Source organism: Gobius niger (assembly GCF_951799975.1).
Source record: "Gobius niger genome assembly, chromosome: 22".
In the NCBI taxonomy this organism is placed as follows: Eukaryota; Metazoa; Chordata; class Actinopteri; order Gobiiformes; family Gobiidae; genus Gobius; species Gobius niger.
In genome coordinates this window covers 13,597,997-13,621,690 of record NC_136873.1, presented here as the reverse complement: position 1 = coordinate 13,621,690, position 23,694 = coordinate 13,597,997, and the positions used below count along the sequence as shown (strand labels likewise).

General features: G+C 39.8%; 1 protein-coding gene across 1 annotated transcript in view; it reads left to right on the top strand.

Moving 5' to 3' along the window:
- nckap5l (NCK-associated protein 5-like) overlaps positions 1-23,694 on the top strand; it is a 58,771-nt gene that overhangs the window by 16,964 nt on the left and 18,113 nt on the right. Inside the window, exons 3-6 of the mRNA XM_079581120.1 lie at positions 17,484-17,621; positions 18,904-18,972; positions 19,061-19,099; positions 20,529-20,648. Of these exons, the coding sequence (XP_079437246.1) occupies positions 17,484-17,621; positions 18,904-18,972; positions 19,061-19,099; positions 20,529-20,648 (366 nt within the window). The remainder of the gene's footprint in view (positions 1-17,483; positions 17,622-18,903; positions 18,973-19,060; positions 19,100-20,528; positions 20,649-23,694) is intronic.

Below are 23,694 nucleotides of genomic sequence, written 5' to 3'. Positions count from 1 at the left end.
AGATAAGATAATACTTTATTGATCTCACAATGGAGAAATTCACTTGTTACAGTCGGCGTTCAAGAAGATCACTCAGTGTTGTGCATAAACAGACAGGAAAATGTGCAACCAGTAAAATAGAATAAGAACGAGGCATCCCATGTACAACAAGCAGCAGAAATACAACAATAGGTGAACAACAACAATAAAAAAGGATAAAAACTAGAACAGGTCATATAAGTAAAATATCGGGGTGTAAAGTTACAGTCCTAGTGCAGGATGTAATACTAACATATTACATTTTTAAAGCTGTAATCACCATCATAGAAAATACAGTTTATCGCGGGGGTTACGTTCTAAAAATAACCCGCAATAAATGAAATCTGCGAAGTCGTCAGCTTTATTTTTACAATTATGATATATGTTTAAGGCTGTGAAACCCCATCACCACACATTCATTCATTCACATCACAGACGTAGGGATGGAAACATCGTGAGCTGCTCTCGTCTCAGCTGTGCGGTTGTTCAAACTAAAATCATATTTACCAAACTTTTATCGACACAGTTTCAGGCGTCAGAAGCTGAGTGTTTAGCTGAGGCGAACGCCACATGCTAACGGTGTTTACTTTCACGGAAAAATTCTGAGAAAGTAAACAGGGAGTCGGACCCGCTCATGCCCGGCCTGTGCTGCTGTGACTCTGTCTGCGGAAACAGGTGAACCACGTTATAGCGAGGGCCGAGTGTGCTGTACCTGTCTGTCCAGCCTCATGTCATCATAAAACCCCCTTTAAAACATGTTTGTAATCAACAAGTTTATTGAAGCTTATAATTCCTCTGATCTGAATGCCTGGGCTCGGGAAAGGCATTTCAAAGCACAGCTGCTCAGTGTCTTTATGATGTAGTAGAGGAGGTTCTGTTCTGATGATCGACAGGGTCCTTTCTCCCGGGATAGGGCTGCTCGATTATTGAAAAAATAAAAATCACGATTATTTTTGTCATAATTGAAATCACGATTATTCAAACGATTATTTGTTGCCTTTTAAAAAATCCATCAAAAAAGTGACAAAAATCCAGCAAAAAAGTGACAAAAATCCATCAAAAAAAAGACAAAAATCCAGCAGAAAAAAAGACAAAAATCCAGCAAAAAAGTGACGGAAATCCAGCAAAAATAGTGACAAAAACCAACAGAAAAAAGACAAAAATCCAGCAAAAAAGTGACAAAAATCCATAAAAAAAAAGACAAAAATCCAGCAAAAAGTGACAAAAATCCATACAAAAAAAATACAAAAATCCAGCAGAAAAGTGACAAAAATCCAAAAATTAAAAATTAGAAAAAAAAAGTGAAAATAAATAAATAAATAAAAACATTTGAAGAAAAAATTTTAAAAAAATTGAAAAAAAAAATTATAATCGATTTTTTGCGATTATGCTATTTTTGTAATCGTCTACTGTTGTAATCGAAATCGTAATCGAATTTCGTTTAATTGCACAGCCCTATCCCGGGATGTGTGTATGTTTAAGCAGCTGTGGACGTTAGCACTTAGCCGTGTTAGCATTGGCCTATTTATTCATAACAAAACCAAGGTGAAGGCAGCACTACACAGATGGTTTGGCCCTACAGGGTTTTTAGATTCTGATTCCACCGTCACAAGAGGATTTCGATTGGTTTAAGTCACGTTTGGGCTCACATAGTTTCCTCCAGGACGAGTTTACATTGGGAATCTCGACACAATCAAATCTTAGTTGCTCGGCTTTGATACAATACTTTCTTTCGACTCCACAGCTCGGAGATCACAGTGGAGTCTTTCCACCGCGGCGCCGCTTTTAGCTCATGTGATTTATTCAAAAGGAGAGAACACGTTTGCTCCGGGGCTCGTGTCAAAAATACAGCGGCAGAGGAGGCTTCCTGTGCGACGCTTATCTGTGGCCATCTTAGAAGCAGCCGCACGCTTCGGCCTGTAACGGATCTGTCACGGACGTGCTCGTGCTTTTCTCATTACCGTCTTTACATTCTGATTCCTGAAGCGCCTCATTATCGCATTAGCGCATCGTTATCCACGTGTGATCGGTTAGTTTCCAGACAGTTTGCGCTGACGTCCTTCTCAGACAAAGCGGGAGCCGTTTTGTATCGATTCTTATTGTAATCTCATGAGAAATATCACAAAAAAAGATCCACACTCAGCATTTACAGTGTTGGCGGAGCGTACAGTACTTTGAAAGTGTGTTTGTTTCCAGAAAAAGTTTATTTTGTTGCGTCAGTTACTTTGTACAAGCAGAGAATAAACAGGGAATTAACCAAACGGAAGGTTGTTTGACAGACACATGCGGTAAAAGAATCAGATTTGATCGCTATTAGACACTGACATGTCTATCACAGAGAGAGGAAACAAAGAAGAGCCTTTGGAAATGGACTCATTCCATGTTAAAGAGGGGGTATTATGCTTTTTTCAGTCCCATAGCACCAGTCTATATCACACTACAATGATGACCAAACCTTCTGCTGGTCTGTAAATGCAGTAAATTAGAATAACTGCCTTGTATAAAATGTCTCTCTCAAAATGGCTTTAGTGAATGTCTTGAAATAGGCCTCTGTCTCTTTAAGAACCTCTGAGCCTTTCCGACACGCCCCCTCCACATGACAAAAAATGACAAAAAATGTGACAAAAAAAATGACAAAAAATGACAAAAAGTGACAAAAAAAGTGACGAAAAAGTGACGAAAAAATGACAAAAAATGTGACAAAAAATGTACAAAAAAATGAGAAAAAAAGACAAAAAATGACAAAAAATGACAAAAAATGACTAAAAATGACAACAAAAATGACAAAAAAATTGACAAAAAATGACAAAAAAATGACAAAAAAATGACGAAAAAGTGACGAAAAAGTGACAAAAATGTGACAAAAATGTGACAAAAAAAGACAAAAATCTACAAAAAATGTACTAAAAAAAATTACCAAAAAAAAAGACAAAAAAAAAAAAAAGGCAAAAAATGACAAAAAATTACATAAAAAAGTGACCAAAAAAAGACACCTCTGAGCCTTTAGACACGCCCCCTCCACACGCTGTCTGTGGCATCAGTGGGGAGGGGGTTCTGCTGAGGAGCAGTGGTTGGTCACTCGGCTGGTGACGAAAGCTCGGAGGCGTCTCCAGGAGGTGGGGGCGTTCCTAGGAGGACTCAGGCAAACCTATCCCTAAAATGGCCGCCATCAGAGTTTTTACAGATTACTCAGAAATACGTGAATGTGCCAAGGCAACACTTCAGCCATGTTTTTAATGAGGGAATGACAGAATAACATGATGTAAAGCTTGAAAAAGTCAATTTTGCACAATACCCCCCCTTTAATATTCACCTGTATATGCATCAAGTGTGTGCAGTATTACATAGTATAGTTTTATGTGTCTGTTCCGGGTGTCAGTCTGTTGAGATTGTTCTATAGCAGGAAACGTCAGGGCCCATCAAAGAACCTCGTGGGCAGAGGCCCGACCACCAGACGCTCATATTCGAGCCCCAACCCAAGGCCTGGCTCCAGAGTGGGGCCCCGCTTGCGCCATGCCGGCCGACGTCACGGTCCTTGATTGAATACTGTCCATAGACGTCTTCTGAGCTGCTCTTCGTCTGACCCGTCACCTAAGACCTGTTTGCCGTGGTAGGGGAGCTCCGAGGATCATTCGGGCACTCAAACCACCCCACCACGTTAAGGTAGCAGTTCCAGGCATGTCCTATTGGGAGGAGGCCTCGTGGAAGACCCAGGACACGCTGGTGGGACTATGTCTCTGAGCTGGCCTGGTGTCGCCTCAGGGTCTGGAGGAGGTGTGCGTGGATCGGGGAGTCTGGGCATCTCTGCTGAGACTGCTGTGACCCGACCCCGGATAAAGCGGAAGAAAATAGATGGATCAAATGCCTGTTAAAGAAATTTTAAAAATATTTAGCAGAACACACGTTTATATGTGATGAACACTCACTGGCATTTGTAGACAATGAAGAAAGTCGTCCCTTCACCAAACAAACTTGCCGACCCAGATTTATAATTTAGGTCTGTTCTGTGTCAGACACTGGTCCCGCCCACTCCTCTACAGTATAGATACAGACGGCATCTCTGGAGTCGTCCATATATGGTCATTTTTTCAACAGTTGAGGGGGAAAACAATTTGGACAAAAATCTAAATTTTCTCTAATTATTCAAAAACTACTTTAGCAAATGCTGAATTATGAATATAGTTTTCTACTAAATAAAGATACAAAGACATGGGGAGGAGCAAAGTGGGTCAACAGCCCATAAATACATTAATAATGGAGAATGCTAATATTATGCTTCATGTTAGCATCGTGCTAATGCTAACAATAGGTAGCGCTAGCGACGACTGCTGTTTTTTTTTTCGCTTCTACTGAACAATCTGCTGTCAATAAACATCCATATGGACCCGATTTAGACTTGACTTTATTTGCATGTGATAGATAAGTTTCTATTTTGCCAGAAAATGGCTAAAAAGAGTGAACAATCGTGTTTAAAGATTCTATTTTCCCCCTCGGCGAAGCCACGCCCCCTTCTATGACGAGATGCCGTCTGTGTCTATTGGTCAGTGACACAAATCTTTCACCGCTTATTAGAAAAGCAGAGTTTAGGTTTCGGAAAGCTGTGTTACGCTACGATATGGTCCTCGCACGTCTTCTTTGGTTCTTAATGGGCAACTAATAGTTCACTATTGAAAAGTCCCATAACGTCTGAGCTAAAGTTCCCATTGGAGATCACAGCGGGTCACATAAACCGCTCGATTTAAAACTTTATTTGCACTGCGAGGAAAGGCAGGTGGAGATTATTGCGACTTTTGATCTTTTCTTTCTGAAATTGGTGATGTTTTTCAAATAAATGAAACCGTTTATAGTAAAACACACACGTATCCTGTTACTTCTCACCGCCGGCCGTTTCCCAGTCCCTCCCCTTCCCCCTCTCTCTCATTAATAATGGCTGAAAGCATCGACGTCCCTTCGTTACTTGATCGTTTCGTTGATCGAGCGTCAGTGGGGCTTCCAGAAATCACTTCACTGCCGCGGCTCCACCGGACGCCCGAGTCAGAGCAACGATTCTGGATATTTCTGTGAGGACGTATTGGTATTTGTGTCCTATCACAATTACACAGATCAGAGCTGGTGAACCTGGGCCTGTAGATACACTGTGTCATTGTATCAGATCAGTGTGTGGATGCAAAACTACTTCCTCCAGCTAAATATAAATACAACTGAGATCATTGTCTTTGGCGCAAAAACACAGAGAGCCTGTCATTGAAGCTCTCTCACTAGAACCTAAAAATTTAAAGGGGTAATCTCGGGGTAATCATGGACTCAGACCTGAATTTTAACAGTCTTTAAGTCAATAACATCAGCGACCTATGACCATCTAAGAAAACATTGACTTGGACAGATTAATGAATGTGTTTGTCTCCAGAGAATAGAGTTCAAATTAGCTCTGCTTGTGTTTAAGTCTCTTCATGGTCGGGCACCAAAGTACAGCTGACGTGTTAGAGCCGTATGAACCACCTCGGGCCCTGATATCCTCAGGGTGGGGTGTCTCCTGGTGGTTCCCTGAGTCAGGACTAAACAGGGTGAGGCTGCGTTTCAGTTTCACGAAGCAAAAGTCTGGACCGGCCCCTGAAACAGGCCTCGACCCTATGTTTAAGTACAGGCTGAAAACACACTTAATTACTGCCGCCTATGGCAATCGATTTCATTTCATTTATTTATTAATTTGAGCAGAAAAAGTATGTCAACATTTTACAGAAAGAAAAAATACAAAACAAGACTTTGTGCTCAAAAGGAGTAGGAAGAAGTTCAAAGAAGTTATAGTAAACCTGCCCCTTATCTCTCATTCAAGTAATCATCACATACATTTTCCGCTATACTCATGCAGGAAACCGATGCATGAGTCTGTGCTTACATGTTGATATAAATCGTTTATGATCGTACAAAATGTCAAAGGATTTATCATTTACAGTTACCAAAAAACAAAAATATAGCATTTATCATTTACAGTCGTAAATAAATAAATACACCATATGGTACATAAGAGTTATACTAAGGCACATCTCTCTTTCGTTCTGACCACACAAAAATATATAATATCGCTCAGCCCTGCTATACCAACTATACCCAAATGTACAAGCTCCGTATAACCATGTAGAAATAGAAACTATCTGTCCATCGTCATTCACTTAAGATTGACAGGGAAAGGGAAAGAAAAAAGACATGTAAACATCCTTGAAGTACATACGTATATGTGATCTATGAACATATTGGAAACATGTGTTTTGTCCATGGTCATGTAAACTTGAACTGATTGTATTTTAACTAATTGTAATACATACATAAACATACTTTTTAATGTAATTGTATAGATTATTTATTGCTTTTTATTGTGGTTTTATTGTGTCTGGTGTTGCTGTGAGTTTTACATGAAATGTGCCATACAAGTAAACTTGCCTTGCCTATTGTGAGTAGATTTGGATTTAAAATAAAAAAGTAACATGAATGATCGCATTTTGAGGGACTATTTTCTAGCAGATCACTCCACCGCTGTGTAGCTTATACAACCACGAAGCTGATGCTGCTCGAATATAAGTTATTTTAAATGCAAAATGGTTCAAATTACTCTATGGACCCAGACATTTATATGGTTAGTCTGGTGTTATAAGTGATTTGCCTCAGGTGCTCTGTGGAGCAGGCTAGCTGATACCATAGAAATGCACTAGCCTAGCATTAGCCTAGCACCACGAAACTCTTCAAACATAAGAACTGCATGAATTACAAAAAAAAATATCTCCAGAAATCAGCAACACTCTGGATAACGAGGAAATGAGGCTCTACGTCAAAAATCCTGAAACATCCCTTTAACTACGACAAGTTCTACACACAACAAACCCCAGGGAAATGAGACACTTACTTCTTTACATCACCTACATAATTTCAGCCTTTGTGGTCTTTAAAAATCCTGATTTCTATTGTTTTGCGCCTCGTCTCTCAGCCCCCGATCCCTCGTAAGTGCTTTGGGACGCGTCTTTTCACTGCGGCCTGTGCTTCAAAGGAAAAACCGGGCAGTTTGAAAGTTATATTTAGCCTCACGTTTGTTGTCTTTCGCTCAATGCTATAATTTTCCGGTGAATGTTCTATGGGAATCTTCCCCCCCGGCCCGGAGCTCAGATGTGCATTAAGGGAAAGAAGAGCTCGTGTGACGCTGCCTTTGTTGCACTTTCTGACCTCCCGTAGCGACTCGTGGACTAAACCAGAGACCGAAGCCTTTACTTAAACGGGAATAAACCTTTCCGAGCCGCTCCGGTCCGGGACCACAAAGGGCCCTGACGTGGTGAGTCTGTCTGACCGATGATGGTTGAGCAAAGACAACAAGCCTGGAAGAAGAAATAAACTACATTCGTTAGGGCTGTTCAATTAATCGAAATTCGATTACGACTTCGATTACAACAGTAAACGATTACAAAATTAGCATAATCGCAAAAAATCATTTTTTTTTTTTTTTCAATTTTTTTTTTTTTTCAATTTTTTTCTAATATTTTTTTTTTTCTATTTTTTTCTATTTTTTTTTTTTTCTAATTTTGGGATTTTTGTCTTTTTCTGCTGGATTTTTGTCACTTTTTTGATGGATTTTTGTCACTTTTTTGCTGGATTTTTGTCACTTTTTTTGCTGGATTTTTGTCACTTTTTTGCTGGATTTTTGTCACTTTTTTGCTGGATTTTTGTCACTTTTTTGCTGGATTTTTGTCACTTTTTTGCTGGATTTTTGTCACTTTTTTTGCTGGATTTTTGTCTTTTTTTGCTGGATTTTTGTCACTTTTTTACTGGATTTTTTTAAAGGCAACAAATAATCGTTTGAATAATCGTGATTTCAATTATGACAAAAATAATCGTGATAATTATTTTTTCAATAATCGAGCAGCCCTAACATTCGTCATGTTTAACCACGTGCTGACCGGTTTTGGGGATCCACAACTGTGTTCAATGAGAATGGCAAGTTAAAGGTGCGTTATGTAGCTTTTTACGTGTGTATTTGACCTTGCAGTGACCCAGTGGTTGTATGGGTGGCGAGTAAACCTTTTATTTTCCATCACGGTGGTTTTGAAATCACGATTTTTCGATTTGTTGCCTTTAAAAAATCTATTTTATTTATATACAAACTATGCTGAATATTTTCTGTTTTCTGGACAGTCATAAAAGTACAAATGATTTTAAGTTTGCCTCGATTAAGGAGAGGTCTCTGTTTCACACCCGCCCCCTGCTGGCCAGCCCTCACACCTGCGCAAGCAAACTGAGCACACTACAAAAAGTAAATATCAAGCATTGGCTTAAATGACTGGAATTGAGGAAATGTATCTTGTTTTGAGCGGTTTTCACTCATTTAGACACTTTTCCTGATCGGACCTAGTTTGCTTTGCTTGTTTGAGGACATTTCAGACCAGTTCTAGGGTAAATCTCGCTTGAAATAAGAAAGTAACATTGTCCATGAGATAAGAACAATTTTCTTTCCCCATTGGCAAAGAAAATGACCTGAAATAAGGACGAAATGTATCGAAACGAGTCAGAAACATCTCAGAACAAGTGAAATAATCTAGGACAAATGCCCAACAACTTCTTAACTAGTCAAAATAACCAAAAATTGGATTATTATGCTCAAATTGAGATCTTTGTTTTTATGTCGGGCAAAAGCAGGAGCCACGGCACGAGAAATGCGAAGGGAAAATAATCCCAGCGCCACGAAATAATGCAAAAAAAAAATATTGGAAAAAAAATTAAGAAAGATTATGCTAATTTTGTAATCGTTTAGTGTAATAATCGATATTGTAATCGAATTCCGATTAATTGCACAGCCCTAGTGGTTTCTTGAACACACAAGGATCGATTGCTTTTTAGGGTTTCTCGTAGGTTTTCAAGATGGAAGATTTTTGGTGGTTCCATCAGCAGTGACAACCCTGAAAACATTTGACCTCTTACCACCCGCCATCACCCAGTGCATTTTCTCCAGTTCGGCTTTACCCAAATCTAAAGGCTTCTTGACTGGAGAGCAACACTGTAACGCCTCATTTGAAAGCTAAAATCTAGAAAAGTGACGGTAACTTTTTGTCACATTGTCGCTGCATTTGTGTCATGTTTTATTTGCTTTTTGCTGCTTTTTCATTACTTTTTTGTGGCTTTTTGGTGTGTTTTCGTCACTTTTTCGTCACTTTTTTGTTGTGTTTTCGTCTCTTGTTTTTCGTTGTTTTTTTGTCATGTTTTTGTTGTTTCTTCATTGCTTTGTCGTCATTTTTTTCGTCACATTTCGTCGTGTTTTTGTTGCTTTTTCCAGCACATTTTTGTTTTTGGATGCTTTCCTTTTTATGCTTTTAGATTTACAGATACAGTGTCAAACAACAACATAGTGTCCAAATAAAGACATTTAAGGAGAAAAAAGAATAATAATTAGCGGCGCAGTGGCTTATGGGATGGCACATAGCTCCTAATCACCGGGTAGTTAGCACCAGAGCTCCCTATGCTAAAGCGGCTATGATAGTTAGCATTGAGGCTTCTTTCCCTAACTCCTTCCTAACTGACAGCCCAATTCGGACGCTTCTTATCACGGCGGCCTCTCACCAATCTGCTCGTTTCGGAAGAGGCCAAAGACTCGCCGATAAGCAGGAAGTAGTTTCAGCTTGTGCAAAACCCCACAGCGCCACCTGTTGGTCACTCCCACAATGGTATGTTCTAAACAAAGGACTTAAAGTATGGACTGAAGCAGGAATTGCATCCAAATAATCTTTTTTATATCGCCTTAAGTGAAGTGTGTTTTGTTTCCGACTTCAGCCAGACTTATTTTGGCCTAATCTTTCAAAAGAAACGTAGTTATTCTTTGCTCGCGTCAATATCTAATCCCGCTCTGTCCAAGGTCAGTGGGTTTGTCCTAAAGTGCGCCCGTCTTTAAATGCACCACAGCGATCAGACTCCATTATACACTTCAGATAGATTTGGACGTGTCCAGTCGGCCCCGGCTCGATTGCGCCTCCTCCGCCTCTTTCACATCCAGAGTGGTTCGATAATCTTCCCGTAAGCGTATCCCGTTACACGTCGCGCTGTATTCTCCCGAAACGCTGCTGAGAGCTATTGACCCCCCCCTCCCTCCCCCCCTCCCCCCGCGGAGGGTTGTGTTTCCGAGAGTCGTAATGCACCACAGCGTACGGTGTTCCTGAACGCGTCGATGCCGATCCGATCCGCCCCGAGCGAGGCCGCGGGGGAAGCTTCAGGGCGGCGTCCGGGGCTGAAATAGCAGGTTGTGAATTTGTGTGATGCCAGTTGTGATTAGACAGATGTGTGAGCTTGATCAGGCCTTAGATGTGACGTAAAATGTAAAAGTCATGAATGGATACAAACTGGATACACATTTTTGCTGCATAAGTTTGTCAAAAATACACTTTTTATGGCTTTAAATTTGGCTGAAATGGCAGATCTCTCTTCTTTTGAATACGCTGGGAAAAAAATGCCATCTTATCTTAAATAAATGGCTTGAAACATGCTCGGATTAAGACATTTAATGCTGTTTTTGAGTTGGTTTGAACTGTCTTGAAATAAAAGTCAATGGGACAAGTATTTATTTACTTAAAGGGACTATACAGAGTTTAAAAATGTTAAAATAATGTATTTTCCTCCCCCTAGATGTTCCAGCCATGTCCTAATGTGTAGAATGAGCTCAGAACTGCCTCTAAAATCCTGCACTGTCACTAAAAAAGGTGTTAATTCAGGTCAGAAGTGCCGTCATGCACGAGTTTAATATAGAAGGTGCAGTTACACATATGACCTGAGGTGGCAGTAGTGAGTATAAAATGGCGGACTTGCATCTAGCTGCTTTAACACATTGAGTGCTGAAAAGGAAAGTCATTTTTTGTTGTTTTTTTTAATTACGAAGCTAGACACTCTAATCCACCTTATGTGTGATTTTGGAAGCTCTGTGATGAACAGAACTGATATAGATGATGATCAAAGACTTGTAAAAAGAAAGTCACGATCTGGACATTTCATATATTATTGCGTTTCTTTTTTTTTAGTCTGAGGGGGCGTGGTGTTGCGCAGCAAACAGCTGTAAACCCGGCACTTCTCTCTCGCTCTCTGGAGCGTTTGACAAAGCAGAGCGGCTTCCCAAAGAAAGATCGAAACAGTTGAGATTCTAACATTTTTAATTGGTTAAAATCGATCCAAAGACGACTGAGAAACATCCTGTTAAAGTCTTCAATCCCAGAACCAGGCTGTTTAAATGCACATGCCATAATGAGCCATCGATCCCACGCGGTGTTTCAAAAAATTGACTTGAAACTGAGATATTTCGGCATTTGCCTCTTCACATAACGTTAGTGTCTGTCCAGAGGAGAGAGGAGGAGTTAATCAGAAAGGAGAGAGTTTCATAAAACCCAAATTTCCTCCGTTACTAGGAAAAAAACAGTGATTTTGATCAAAACTAGCCTCTGTTTAGCCTAGTTTTCTCTGGAACCGAGGGACGTAGAATTAAACTGTTTTCACTTACGGAGAGCTTGGAGTCTTCCCTTTCATATGAGCCACAGCATGTGTCCATAGATCTAACACAGAATACGCTGTGGTGCTACAAACATCATGAAAAATGGTCTGGATTGTTGGCTCTACAGCTAAATCCCCAAAATAGAGCGGCCTCAATGTGTTAAAATCAGAGAAATTAACATTGTGATGCAACTGAAGCATTTGAACATGAGTTTGCCTTCTTGAATGGAGACTCTGCTACTTGATATTCACAAACATTAGGTCTAAATAAACATCTTGAATGCAGGAAAAAGTGATCAACAATAAGTCACATTTAACTTTAAAGTGAACGTTCTTGTTTCCTGTCATTTTAACTCCCCTCCGGTCTGTGGCTGGTTCAGGCGAGGTCTACAACTGTCCTAGATTTCATTTGGCAGCGATCCACTGAGTCGGCCTCTGATCCTCTTTAAGACTTCCCTCCTGAAGTCGCAGACCTGGGATCATTAAGGTGAAGGTGGACGAGTAAATGCCCCCCGCACGGAAGCATCCTTCTGCCATTTCGGGTTACAGTAACAGACCTGTATGTGGCTGCACAATCTGGAACAAAGTAACACAAGCCTTTTATTTATTTGTGCTTTCTTCTTTCTGAACGTCGACAACATGATTCACGTCTGTAATGAGTCGTTTGTTTTGTGCTTAAGTAATAATCTCTCAGTTAAAGTGTTTTATAAAGTATAATAGAAGCTAAATATCAGCTAAATATAGCTGGATTTTTGTCACTTTTTTGCTGGATTTTTGTCATTTTTTTGCTGGATTTTTGTCTTTTTTTGGCTGGATTTTTGTCACTTTTTTTGCAGGATTTTGTCATTTTTTTGCAGGCTTTTTGTCTTTTTTTGGCTGGATTTTTGTCACTTTTTTGCAGGATTTTTGTCACTTTTTTGCTGGATTTTTGTCTTTTTTTTGCTGGATTTTTGTCTTTTTTTGTCTGGTTTTTTGTCACTTTTTTTGCAGGATTTTGTCATTTTTTGGCTGGATTTTTGTCACTTTTTTGCTGGATTTTTGTCTTTTCTTTGCTGGATTTTTGTCTTTTTTTTGCTGGATTTCTGTCATTTTTTTTGCAGGATTTTTGTCTTTTTTTTTGCAGGATTTTTGTCTTTTCTTTGCTGGCTTTTTGTCACTTTTTTTGGCTGGATTTTTGTCACTTTTTTTGCAGGATTTTTGTCTTTTCTTTGCTGGCTTTTTGTCTTTTTTTGGCTGGATTTTTGTCACTTTTTTTGCAGGATTTTGTCATTTTTTTGCTGGATTTTTGTCTTTTTTTGGCTGTTTTTTTGTCACTTTTTTTGCAGGATTTTGTCACTTTTTTGCTGGATTTTTGTCACTTTTTTGCTGGATTTTTGTCACTTTTTTTCTGGCTTTTTTTTTTTTTTTGCTGGATTTTTGCCATTTTTGTCAATTTACATCCTCGTTTTCTTCTCGTTTTTTGTCGCTATTTTGAAGAAGCTTTTAGATTTGGAGAATTTGGAGAACAGGAGAAAACATGTTCAGGTGGGAGTGAAGAGGTTCAATAAAGGTCTAATAAAAAGTTGACCAATCAGGGCACACGTGTTTCTCATGCTCACAAACAAGAGTGTCTTTACTTCTTCTGTCTTTGTGTCTTTTCTTTCTGGGGTCAGTTTTTCCCTCCAGAGAGAGAAATGAAGCAGGGGAGATGACGCTGTATTATAAAACATCAGCTGTAACAGACCGGTGCAGTGAGCTGATTCTCAGTCGTTATAGTCGTTCTATAATCGGGCTAAATCCAGTCGTGTGGACCCCATTCTCCACAAAATCTTATAAGACTGAAAAAATCATGTAGTCTGCGCTCAGCTTTAACTCTTTCCCCTAACCTTTTATTAAGTCCTTAGTCACCAGGCAAACTCCTGACAAGCCCTGCATTATCCTCACACAAACATCACTTTCTATTATAAATCAGAAGATATTGATAAAGCTGGACATGTCCTTTAGGTCAGAGAGATGTCACAGAAAACTATGAATTGAAAACATCCAGTGCATTTCCCGTCACATTGGAGTCAGGGGTAGGCAACGTCAGGCCTGGGCTCCAAATCCAGCCCTCCTGCAGTGCTCCTCTGGCCCTCAAGATGATTTTGAGAAACATTATCACACAAATCAGAGAGTATTTTTAACATTATTAGAGTTAAATTGGAGGAAAATAAGGTTAGGTCATTTTTTCTGGCATTTTGAAAGAAGTGCACTGGAAAAACAATAATCCTTGTAAGGAAGAAATGACATAAATCTACTTGAACTAACAGATTAAATCTAAGGTTTGAGTAGATTAGGTCTGGTCTAGTGGTTATTCTCTTAATTCAGATCATTTTGTGTCATTACAAGTGAAAAACAATCATTTGTCTGATTTCAAGTGGGTTTTATTCTTCTTCCATTGGCGCTATAGCATTTATATCTCGGATTAGTTCAAACCGACTCAAATTCAACATAGAAGAACTTTAATCCAAGCTATTTTAAGTCATTTATCTCATGTAAGATGCTCATTTTTCCAGTGTTGTGCTTTACTTTGAGCTAATAATCAGCGGCTTCGGCCCTCGGTCTACTTACATTAAGAAAGAAAGCTTGCCTCCCCCTGCAGTCGAGCGAGATTTCTCCTGTAGCTGTACTGTAAGTGTTTGATTGGTGGCTTTTCAGAATCGGGGGCATCGAGATATGAAAACAAAGGCTTATCCTCTGAAGCGCCTCCACTGACACGGGGCGAAACAATCACCGCGCTCGGCCTGTATAATCCGCTGGAGATTGTTTTTTCACGCCGCAGAATGTGCTGACGGTGTCGTATTTCGGCGTCTGCATAAGAAACGTCCAAAAGGAAACTCCACGTCTGTCCGGGAGCGGGACGCGGGTCTGAAAACAGCCCCCGTGACGCCGGCTCCCGGAGGTCAGGGCTCTGCGTGTTTTGTGTCAGGTTCGTGTCGAAACTGGATGTTGAATTTGACGCATAAACACGGAGGGGGCGGCGTTGTGATGTCGGCGTCTCGGGCAGACGGAGGCGGGACGGAGCAGAGGCTGAGGGGAGGCCGGCGTCTCACACGTGAACATAGAATTTGCTGATATTACGCTGAGGTGGTCGGTAACAAAGTAAATCTACTCAAGTATGATGGTGATGTTGATGCACATAAACTACTGCAGAACAAGTGGACTTAAACAAATCAATATAAAGGTGTTCGATAATACTTGAGAAACACCATCTTCTCAGTTTGCTGATTCAGTTTATAAAAGCTTCACTGGAAAAAGGATGATCATTTTAGGAAGTAATGACATAAATCTACTCGAATTAAAGCAGTACTAAGTAACGTGTTTACCTTAATAAATCCTCTCCGTAGTCCCTGTGGGGGTGATACAAGTGTTTATGGGATGATTGGAAGGTCTTTCATCTCCCCCTGGTGTCTCTGGCCAGAAAACCATGTTTGCAACTTGACTGCCACCGGACCGGAGTCACCAATACACACTAATGTAATCACGAAGAAGAAGCTAACAGGCTAACGGGCAAAGCTAACTGCGGGCTAACGTCACTTTAAACAGTATTTACAGCAAAGTTTGAGTGAAAAAAAATATTTCCATTGTATAATTGGATGCACAGTAACCCTCTCTGCCTTCGCCTTTCCTGTCAGCGTAGTATTTACTCTCCAAGACAATTAATAAGTTAAAAAATCGTAACTTGCTACAACACCTGCAGTTGCGCTTATGGCCTCTAGGGGGAAGAGTTACTTAGTACTGCTTTAAGAGATTAAATCTAAAGTTTGGGTTAATTTGTTCTTGTCTTAGATCAGATAAAACCTCTTCAACCAATGGAACAAGCACTTTTCCCCCCCATAATTCAGATTATTTTTTATCGTTTTAACCGAAAAATAAGTATTTTTAAATGTAAAAGTGAATGTGGCTGATTTCAGGTGTCATTTCCGCTTGTTCTGTTGGCATTAGCATCTTTATCTGATCTCAGGTTGGTTCAAAACACAGATATAAGATATTAAAGATAACTGGTGCTCCATTCAGCCCCATTCATCATAATGATTCCAAGTGGTCTGTGAAATGTACATACTGAGATATGTTCTTACCTGAGCTTAGACGAGTTGATGCGTACCTGTCTGGTCTTTGTGCCCGTGGAAGAGCGTGGTCGCTTCCAACTTCACCCCCTTTTGGAGCTACAGGAATATGCTGGGTGACTGAGCGCACGCACAAAGACCAGACAGGTACGCATCAACTCGTCTAAGCTCAGGTAAGAACATATCTCTGTATGGAAAAACGGTGGCCTGTTCCTTTAAAAGGGCAAAAAGGCAGTAAGCCCAAGCAACGAGTCTCCACAGAGCTCCAGAGCCTGTCATTCTTAGATTTAGCTTGCACTTTTTTTTGCTGATGTACAAAAACAGCGTGGTTAAAAATATAGCCGAGCGTTGTCACATGGGTCATAGCAATTTTTTAGAAAAGAAAAGACTCTTTTAAGTGCGAGGGAGGTGCAAAGTCACCATAGGAATCCAGTTTACCAAGTGTCTTTTGGAGTCGTTCGTGACCACCAGGGGGCAGGATTACAGCAATGTGAGCGTAATAAGCATAACAGCAAATTCAGTATAATAAGCACAGCGCTGCTCCAAGTGCGCAGCTGTATTACTGTGTGTCTGCACCACCGGCGAGAGGGCGTCGCTTATAAAAACAAGTCGACTGAGGTTTATTACGAGCAGCACTGAGAGCGGTGCTCTGACGGCAGCCTCATTCATTTCCTCGTTTATATCGCACTGCCTGGTGTTCTTCCTTAAGCGTTATATGCTCTCATAGGTCAAACTACAAACTTAGTTAACTTAGTTAGTTAAACTCTGTCTGTTGTCCTGAGAGAAAGATGTGCAGCTGGTCCTGCTGTGGGGCCAGTCTGCACTTTAATGCGACCCAAACAAAAGTATGTGTTCACTGTTTTTTCACTGGTTTTGCCTCCAAATAACATATTTGTGATCTTTTCCTCCACCTTTTGCCACTTAAGGGGAGACACTACAGGCAAAACTCAATTTTTTCAGTTTTCAGGTTTTGGGCCAAATTGGTCTCTGAACATCTAAGCTTTCACCCGGAAACAGAAAACATGCCTAATCTTCACAATAACATGTTTAAATATTGCGCTGATTCAATGTTCCCCCATAGACTTATATGGGAGAACACAATTTCAAGGGCCTTTTTCTCAAAACACATTTTTCTGTCATTGTGGCGACACTATGTCCACGTCAGTCGGACCTAAAGACTTCACATTTTCCAGCCTTGGACTGAACAATATTTGGAAGATTTTTTTAGAGGGATTTTTTATTATCTTATCCCTAAGCCCCATTTATTGAGTTTTGAATGTCAAAAAATAAGGCGAAAATTAATTTTTTACACATTTTTCCACTATAAAACAGCTTATTTTAAAACTGAACAAGAAATCCAAAATCCCCTCTGAGAAAGTCTTGGCAACTCATTCATCAATAAAATGAAACCATAAATTTGAATGTAGCTCTATCCATTATTCAGATTTCGTCGCCGAAAAGATGGGAAATTTTGGGGCATTTTTAGGCACAAAACACCTTGTTCTTATATGAAAAGATAAAATGACAGAAAACTTGCCATGTATGTTTTTCTCACATTTATACCAGTGATCGACAGCAAAAGTTTCAAATTGATATCTGTAAATATACATTTTTTCCCTATTCACCTGCAGCGTCTCGCCTTAACTGAATAAACACATCTATTTCACAGGTAGAAGACTCGTGATATTTTATCTTGGGCTTTTGTTTTAAAGTGGGCCGGGGCTGTGACCCGCAGAGCGTCTGTTGTCCCTGCTCTCGTTTCATAACAAACTGCGATCGCTGCAGAGATAATGCTAAACTCTGCTCCTCCTCTGCTGCCCATGAGAACAGTGAGACGGAGCAACATTTTGGAATAAAGACCTGGTTTTGTGGTTTCAGATGCGAGGCATGTCGGACGCGGCGGAGCAGAGAGTGTGCGAGGAGGACTTTGGGTCTGAGGAGGGAGAGGAGGCCGACGTGGAGTCTTACCTGGAGGACAACAGCTCTGAGCTCATGGACCGACTCCGGGAGCTGGAGGTACCTCGCGTGCCCTGAAGGAGCTTTCACACATAACAGTGCACTCTGCAGGACACACTGGAGGAGCCCGATACTGAGCTCGACAAGTCCAGATATTGTTCAACAGGCCTGGGAACAAATCACACCCAAGAGTTATGATCATTTGATAATTTATACACCTTCTCTTAGGGCTGTGCAATTAATCGAAATTCGATTACGATTTCGATTACAACAGTAAACGATTACAAAATTAGCATAATCGCAAAAAATCAATTATATATATATTTTTTTTTTCTAATTTTTTTTCTAATTTTTAATTTTTGGATTTTTGTCACTTTTTTGATGGATTTTTGTCCTTTTTGATGAATTTTTGTCCTTTTTTTGATGGATTTTTGTCATTTTTTTTGATGAATTTTTGTCATTTTTTTGATGGATTTTTGTCTTTTTTTTGATGGATTTTTGTCATTTTTTTGATGGATTTTTGTCACTTTTTTGATGGATTTTTGTCACTTTTTTGATGGATTTTTGTCAATTTTTTGATGGATTTTTGTCCTTTTTGATGAATTTTTGTCCTTTTTTTGATGGATTTTTGTCCTTTTTTTGATGGATTTTTGTCCTTTTTTTGATGGATTTTTGTCCTTTTTTTGATGGATTTTTGTCATTTTTTTGATGAATTTTTGTCTTTTTTTTGATGGATTTTTGTCACTTTTTTGATGGATTTTTGTCAATTTTTTGATGGATTTTTGTCCTTTTTGATGAATTTTTGTCCTTTTTTTGAAGGATTTTTGTCATTTTTTTTGATGGATTTTTGTCATTTTTTTTGATGAATTTTTGTCATTTTTTTGATGGATTTTTGTCACTTTTTTGAAGGATTTTTGTCACTTTTTTGAAGGATTTTTGTCACTTTTTTGATAGATTTTTGTCACTTTTTTGATGGATTTTTGTCATTTTTTTGATGGATTTTTGTCACTTTTTTGATGGATTTTTGTCACTTTTTTGATGGATTTTTGTCACTTATTTGCTGGATTTTTGTCACTTTTTTGCTGGATTTTTGTCACTTTTTTGCTGGATTTTTGTCACTTTTTTGCTGGATTTTTTTTAAATAATCGTTTTAATAATCGTGATTTCAATTATGACAAAAATAATCGTGATTATTATTTTTTCAATAATCGAGCAGCCCTACCTTCTCTGATCCGATAAGACTTTCTCACAATGATAGTTTGTGGTGGAGCTCCTCAGGTGAAATCAGGGACAAGTCAGACATCTTTCCTCCAAGCAACCATCGTCCTGTTTTTCTTCACAGGCTGAAAACTCCGCGCTGATGTTGGCCAACGAAAGTCAGAGAGAGGCGTACGAGCGATGTTTGGACGAGGTAAGTTCCTTTTCCGAAGTGCATTACTGACTTTATGTTGATGTTGGTCTTTGAGGAGGAGTCTGAAGTGCTGCGTTTGTGATCACAGGTGGCGAACCACGTGGTCCAGGCTCTGCTCAATCAGAAGGTTGGTATTTAACACTGGTTTACACATATGAACTGCTAAAACTAGTAAAAGCATCACTTGTATTTGAGGACATGTTTGTAGAGGTCTAAACTACAGGGTTTCTCTAAAGCAGCCGTTTCCAAAGTCCGGGACATCGCGGCCCCCTCACTGCAAAAAGTGAATATCAAGCATTGGCTTAAATGACTTGAATTGAGGAAATGTTTCTTGTTTTGAGCGGTTTTCACTCATTTAGACACTTTTCCTGATCGGACCAAGTTTGCTTTGCTTGTTTGAGGACATTTCAGACCAGTTCTAGGGTAAATCTCGCTTGAAATAAGAAAGTATAACTGCCAATGAGATAAGACCAATTTTCTTTCCCCATTGGCAAAGAAAATGACCTGAAATAAGGACGAAATGTATCGAAACGAGTCAGAAACATCTCAGAACAAGTGAAATAATCCAGGACAAATGCCCAAGAACTTCTTAACCAGTCAAAACAACTAACATTTGGATTATTATGCTCAAATTGAGATGTTTATACTGATCTAGTTAATTACTTTTTGCAGTGCTTATTGATCAGAAAATCTTTTGGGGCCCCCGAATCATAACAATTCATGCCATTCAAAGGGATTTGTATTATTTCACAGTTAAAATGACATGAAAACTAACATCTAGCAACGACAGTCGGCTAAATACTGGTTTAAACTGGTGCATTTGTCCAAATAAATGTATTTTTCCTTTCAAAATTAACTTTTTTCATTGGACTTGTGTTATAGACATGCTTTGGGAGCCCCCTGTAGTGCCTCTGAGGCCCCGGACCCCACTTTGGGAACCACTGCTCTATAGGTTTTATACAGAGACACAGGGACATTTAGTTGAGCCACCGTGCAGCCCTTTTTAAGTGATTTTTATTTGTTTTTCTGACACTGATGTATTTAGGTTTTGCACTTTACATTCTGCCTGGAAACAGAAGCTTTATCCCCCAAGATGATTTGGAGAAATTCTTTTGAACACAAATCTAAACCCCTAAGTGCAAAAACTGAAATAACAAGCCATAGTATTCTGTTTATTCTAAGCTAATATAAAGACAAAGACGTGTGTATGGCTGTTGTTCTCTGTTGTTGCCACACCGCCTTTGCTCTGCCCTGTCAGACCTCGGAAGCTAAGCAGGAAGGTCCTGGATGGGAGACTGTTTGGGAAACACCAGGAAGCCTAGTGAATGTATAGTGTGAGTGAGTGGTTGGTGGTGGTCGGAGGGGCCGATGGCACAGACTGGTTGCCTCGCTTCCATCACCCTAGGGCAGCTGTGACTACAACACTTACCACCACCGAGCATGGAGTGAATGAATAATGCAATGCAAAGAGTGTCCAAGCAGTGCATTATTCTGCTGCTGTGCCTGATGGTTCTTGCATTGATGATTTTAATATTGATGATGATGATCTGGTCCAGGACCTGAGGGAGGAGTGCATTAAGCTGAAGATGCTGGTGTACGACCTGGAGAGACAGAACCGCGCGCTCTGTGAACTGTTCCAACAGAAGCTGCCCAACCACCCGACCACACACTACCAGGTAACACTAATACAACCACACATTACCAGGTAACACTAACTAATACAACCACACATTACCAGGTAGCACTAATACAACCACACATTACCAGGTAGCACTAATACAACCACACATTACCAGGTAACACTAACTAATATAACCACACATTACCAGGTAGTACTAATACAACCACACATTACCAGGTAGCACTAATACAACCACACATTACCAGGTAGCACTAATACAACCACACATTACCAGGTAACACTAATATAACCACACATTACCAGGTAGCACTAATACAACCACACATTACCAGGTAGCACTAATACAACCACACATTACCAGGTAACACTAATACAACCACACATTACCAGGTAGCACTAATACAACCACACATTACCAGGTAACACTAACTAATATAACCACACATTACCAGGTAGTACTAATACAACCACACATTACCAGGTAGTACTAATACAACCACACATTACCAGGTAGCACTAATATAACCACACATTACCAGGTAACACTAATATAACCACACATTACCAGGTAGCACCAATATGACCACACATTACCAGGTAACACTAATATAACCACACATTACCAGGTAGCACTAATATAACCACACATTACCAGGTAGCACTAATATAACCACACATTACCAGGTAGCACTAATATAACCACACATTACCAGGTAGCACTAATATAACCACACACTACCAGGTAGCACTAATATAACCACACACTACCAGGTAACACTAATATAACCACACCCTACCAGGTAACACTAATATAACCACACACTACCAGGTAGCACTAATATAACCACACATTACCAGGTAGCACTAATATAACCACACATTACCAGGTAGCACTAATATAACCACACATTACCAGGTAGCACTAATATAACCACACATTACCAGGTAACACTCACTAGTATAACCACACACTACCAGGTAACACTCACTATAACCACACACTACCAGGTAACACTAATATAACCACACACTACCAGGTAACACTCACTAATATAACCACACACTACCAGGTAACACTAATATAACCACACACTACCAGGTAACACTAATATAACCACACACTACCAGGTAGCACTAATATAACCACACACTACCAGGTAACACTAATATAACCACACACTACCAGGTAACACTAATATAACCACACACTACCAGGTAACACTAATATAACCACACACTACCAGGTAACACTAATATAACCACACACTACCAGGTAACACTAATATAACCACACACTACCAGGTAACACTAATATAACCACACATTACCAGGTAACACTAATATAACCACACATTACCAGGTAACACTCACTATAACCACACCCTACCAGGTAGCACTAATATAACCACACCCTACCAGGTAACACTAATATAACCACACATTACCAGGTAGCACTAATACAACCACACATTACCAGGTAGTACTAATATAACCACACATTACCAGGTAGTACTAATATAACCACACCCTACCAGGTAACACTAATATAACCACACATTACCAGGTAGCACTAATACAACCACACATTACCAGGTAGCACTAATACAACCACACATTACCAGGTAGTACTAATATAACCACACCCTACCAGGTAGCACTAATATAACCACACCCTACCAGGTAACTCTAATATAACCACACATTACCAGGTAACACTAATATAACCACACATTACCAGGTAACACTCACTATAACCACACATTACCAGGTAGTACTAATATAACCACACATTACCAGGTAGTACTAATACAACCACACATTACCAGGTAGCACTAATATAACCACACATTACCAGGTAGTACTAATACAACCACACATTACCAGGTAGCACTAATACAACCACACATTACCAGGTAACATTAATATAACCACACATTACCAGGTAGCACTAATACAACCACACATTACCAGGTAGCATTAATATAACCACACATTACCAGGTAGCATTAATATAACCACACACTACCAGGTAACACTCACTAATATAACTAGGGATGCACCGATACCGATACCAGTGTCGGGTATCGGGCCGATACCACATGTTTGTACTCATTCATGGGGTCCCGATACCAGCGCACCTACGAGGCGCAGCTCTCAGCTGAGGAGAGAAGAAGCAACAAACTGGAGATTTCTTTAGTGTAAATACAATAATCCACATAGAGCTGACTTTATTACAGACGGCGCTCTCTAAACCAGAGTCTGAGCTGGATTTAACCAGAGCTTAATGTTGTTCGTGCTGCAGCGTCTGCAGAGTTTACAACATACAGGCTAACGTTGCTAACTCGCGGCTAACAGTCTTGACCATTCTGACGCCGTTTTAGGCCCAGGGGTTTATTCATCTGAAAAACTAACCCAGCGACTAAAAAGTCCTCAGAAAATCCAAAGTAAAGACATACAGCATGTTTATATTGAGCCAAAATGAGCTGCAGCAGAACAATGAAAACGCTGAAGCTACTCGCTAAGTTACTACAAACACACGAGAAAATCTACAGGAGCTGAAGTAAAGACGAAAAGAGACCATTTAAGTAACATCTCAATACTATTGTTAAATAAAAACACATACATGAATAAAACTCAGGCATTGGGAGCTTTTGGACATGGGCTTTTCTGTCTGTGATGGACAGAGCAATAACAATTAAAAATTATATTGACTGAAAATATAAGTAAATAAATGGCATCAGCACAATTCTAACTGCTCTTAAATGTGTCGCCTACTTTACTTAAGGAAATGTACATGAGTAAATTAACTAACTACAAACCAATCTGCTGTGAAAAAAGTAAGAATGTTGAAGAAAATGCCTTGTACTCGTATCGGTATTCGGTATCGGCGAGTACTTAAATCCAAGTACTCGTATCGGTTTTAGAAAAAGTGGTATCGGTGCCTCCCTAGGTAACACTCACTATAACCACACATTACCAGGTAACACTCACTAATACAACAAGCAATCAGGAAGAAAAATCAATTGGTGGAACAACCTATTTGTTGGTTAAATCCAGGTGGCCTCATTTTTGGGCCGGAC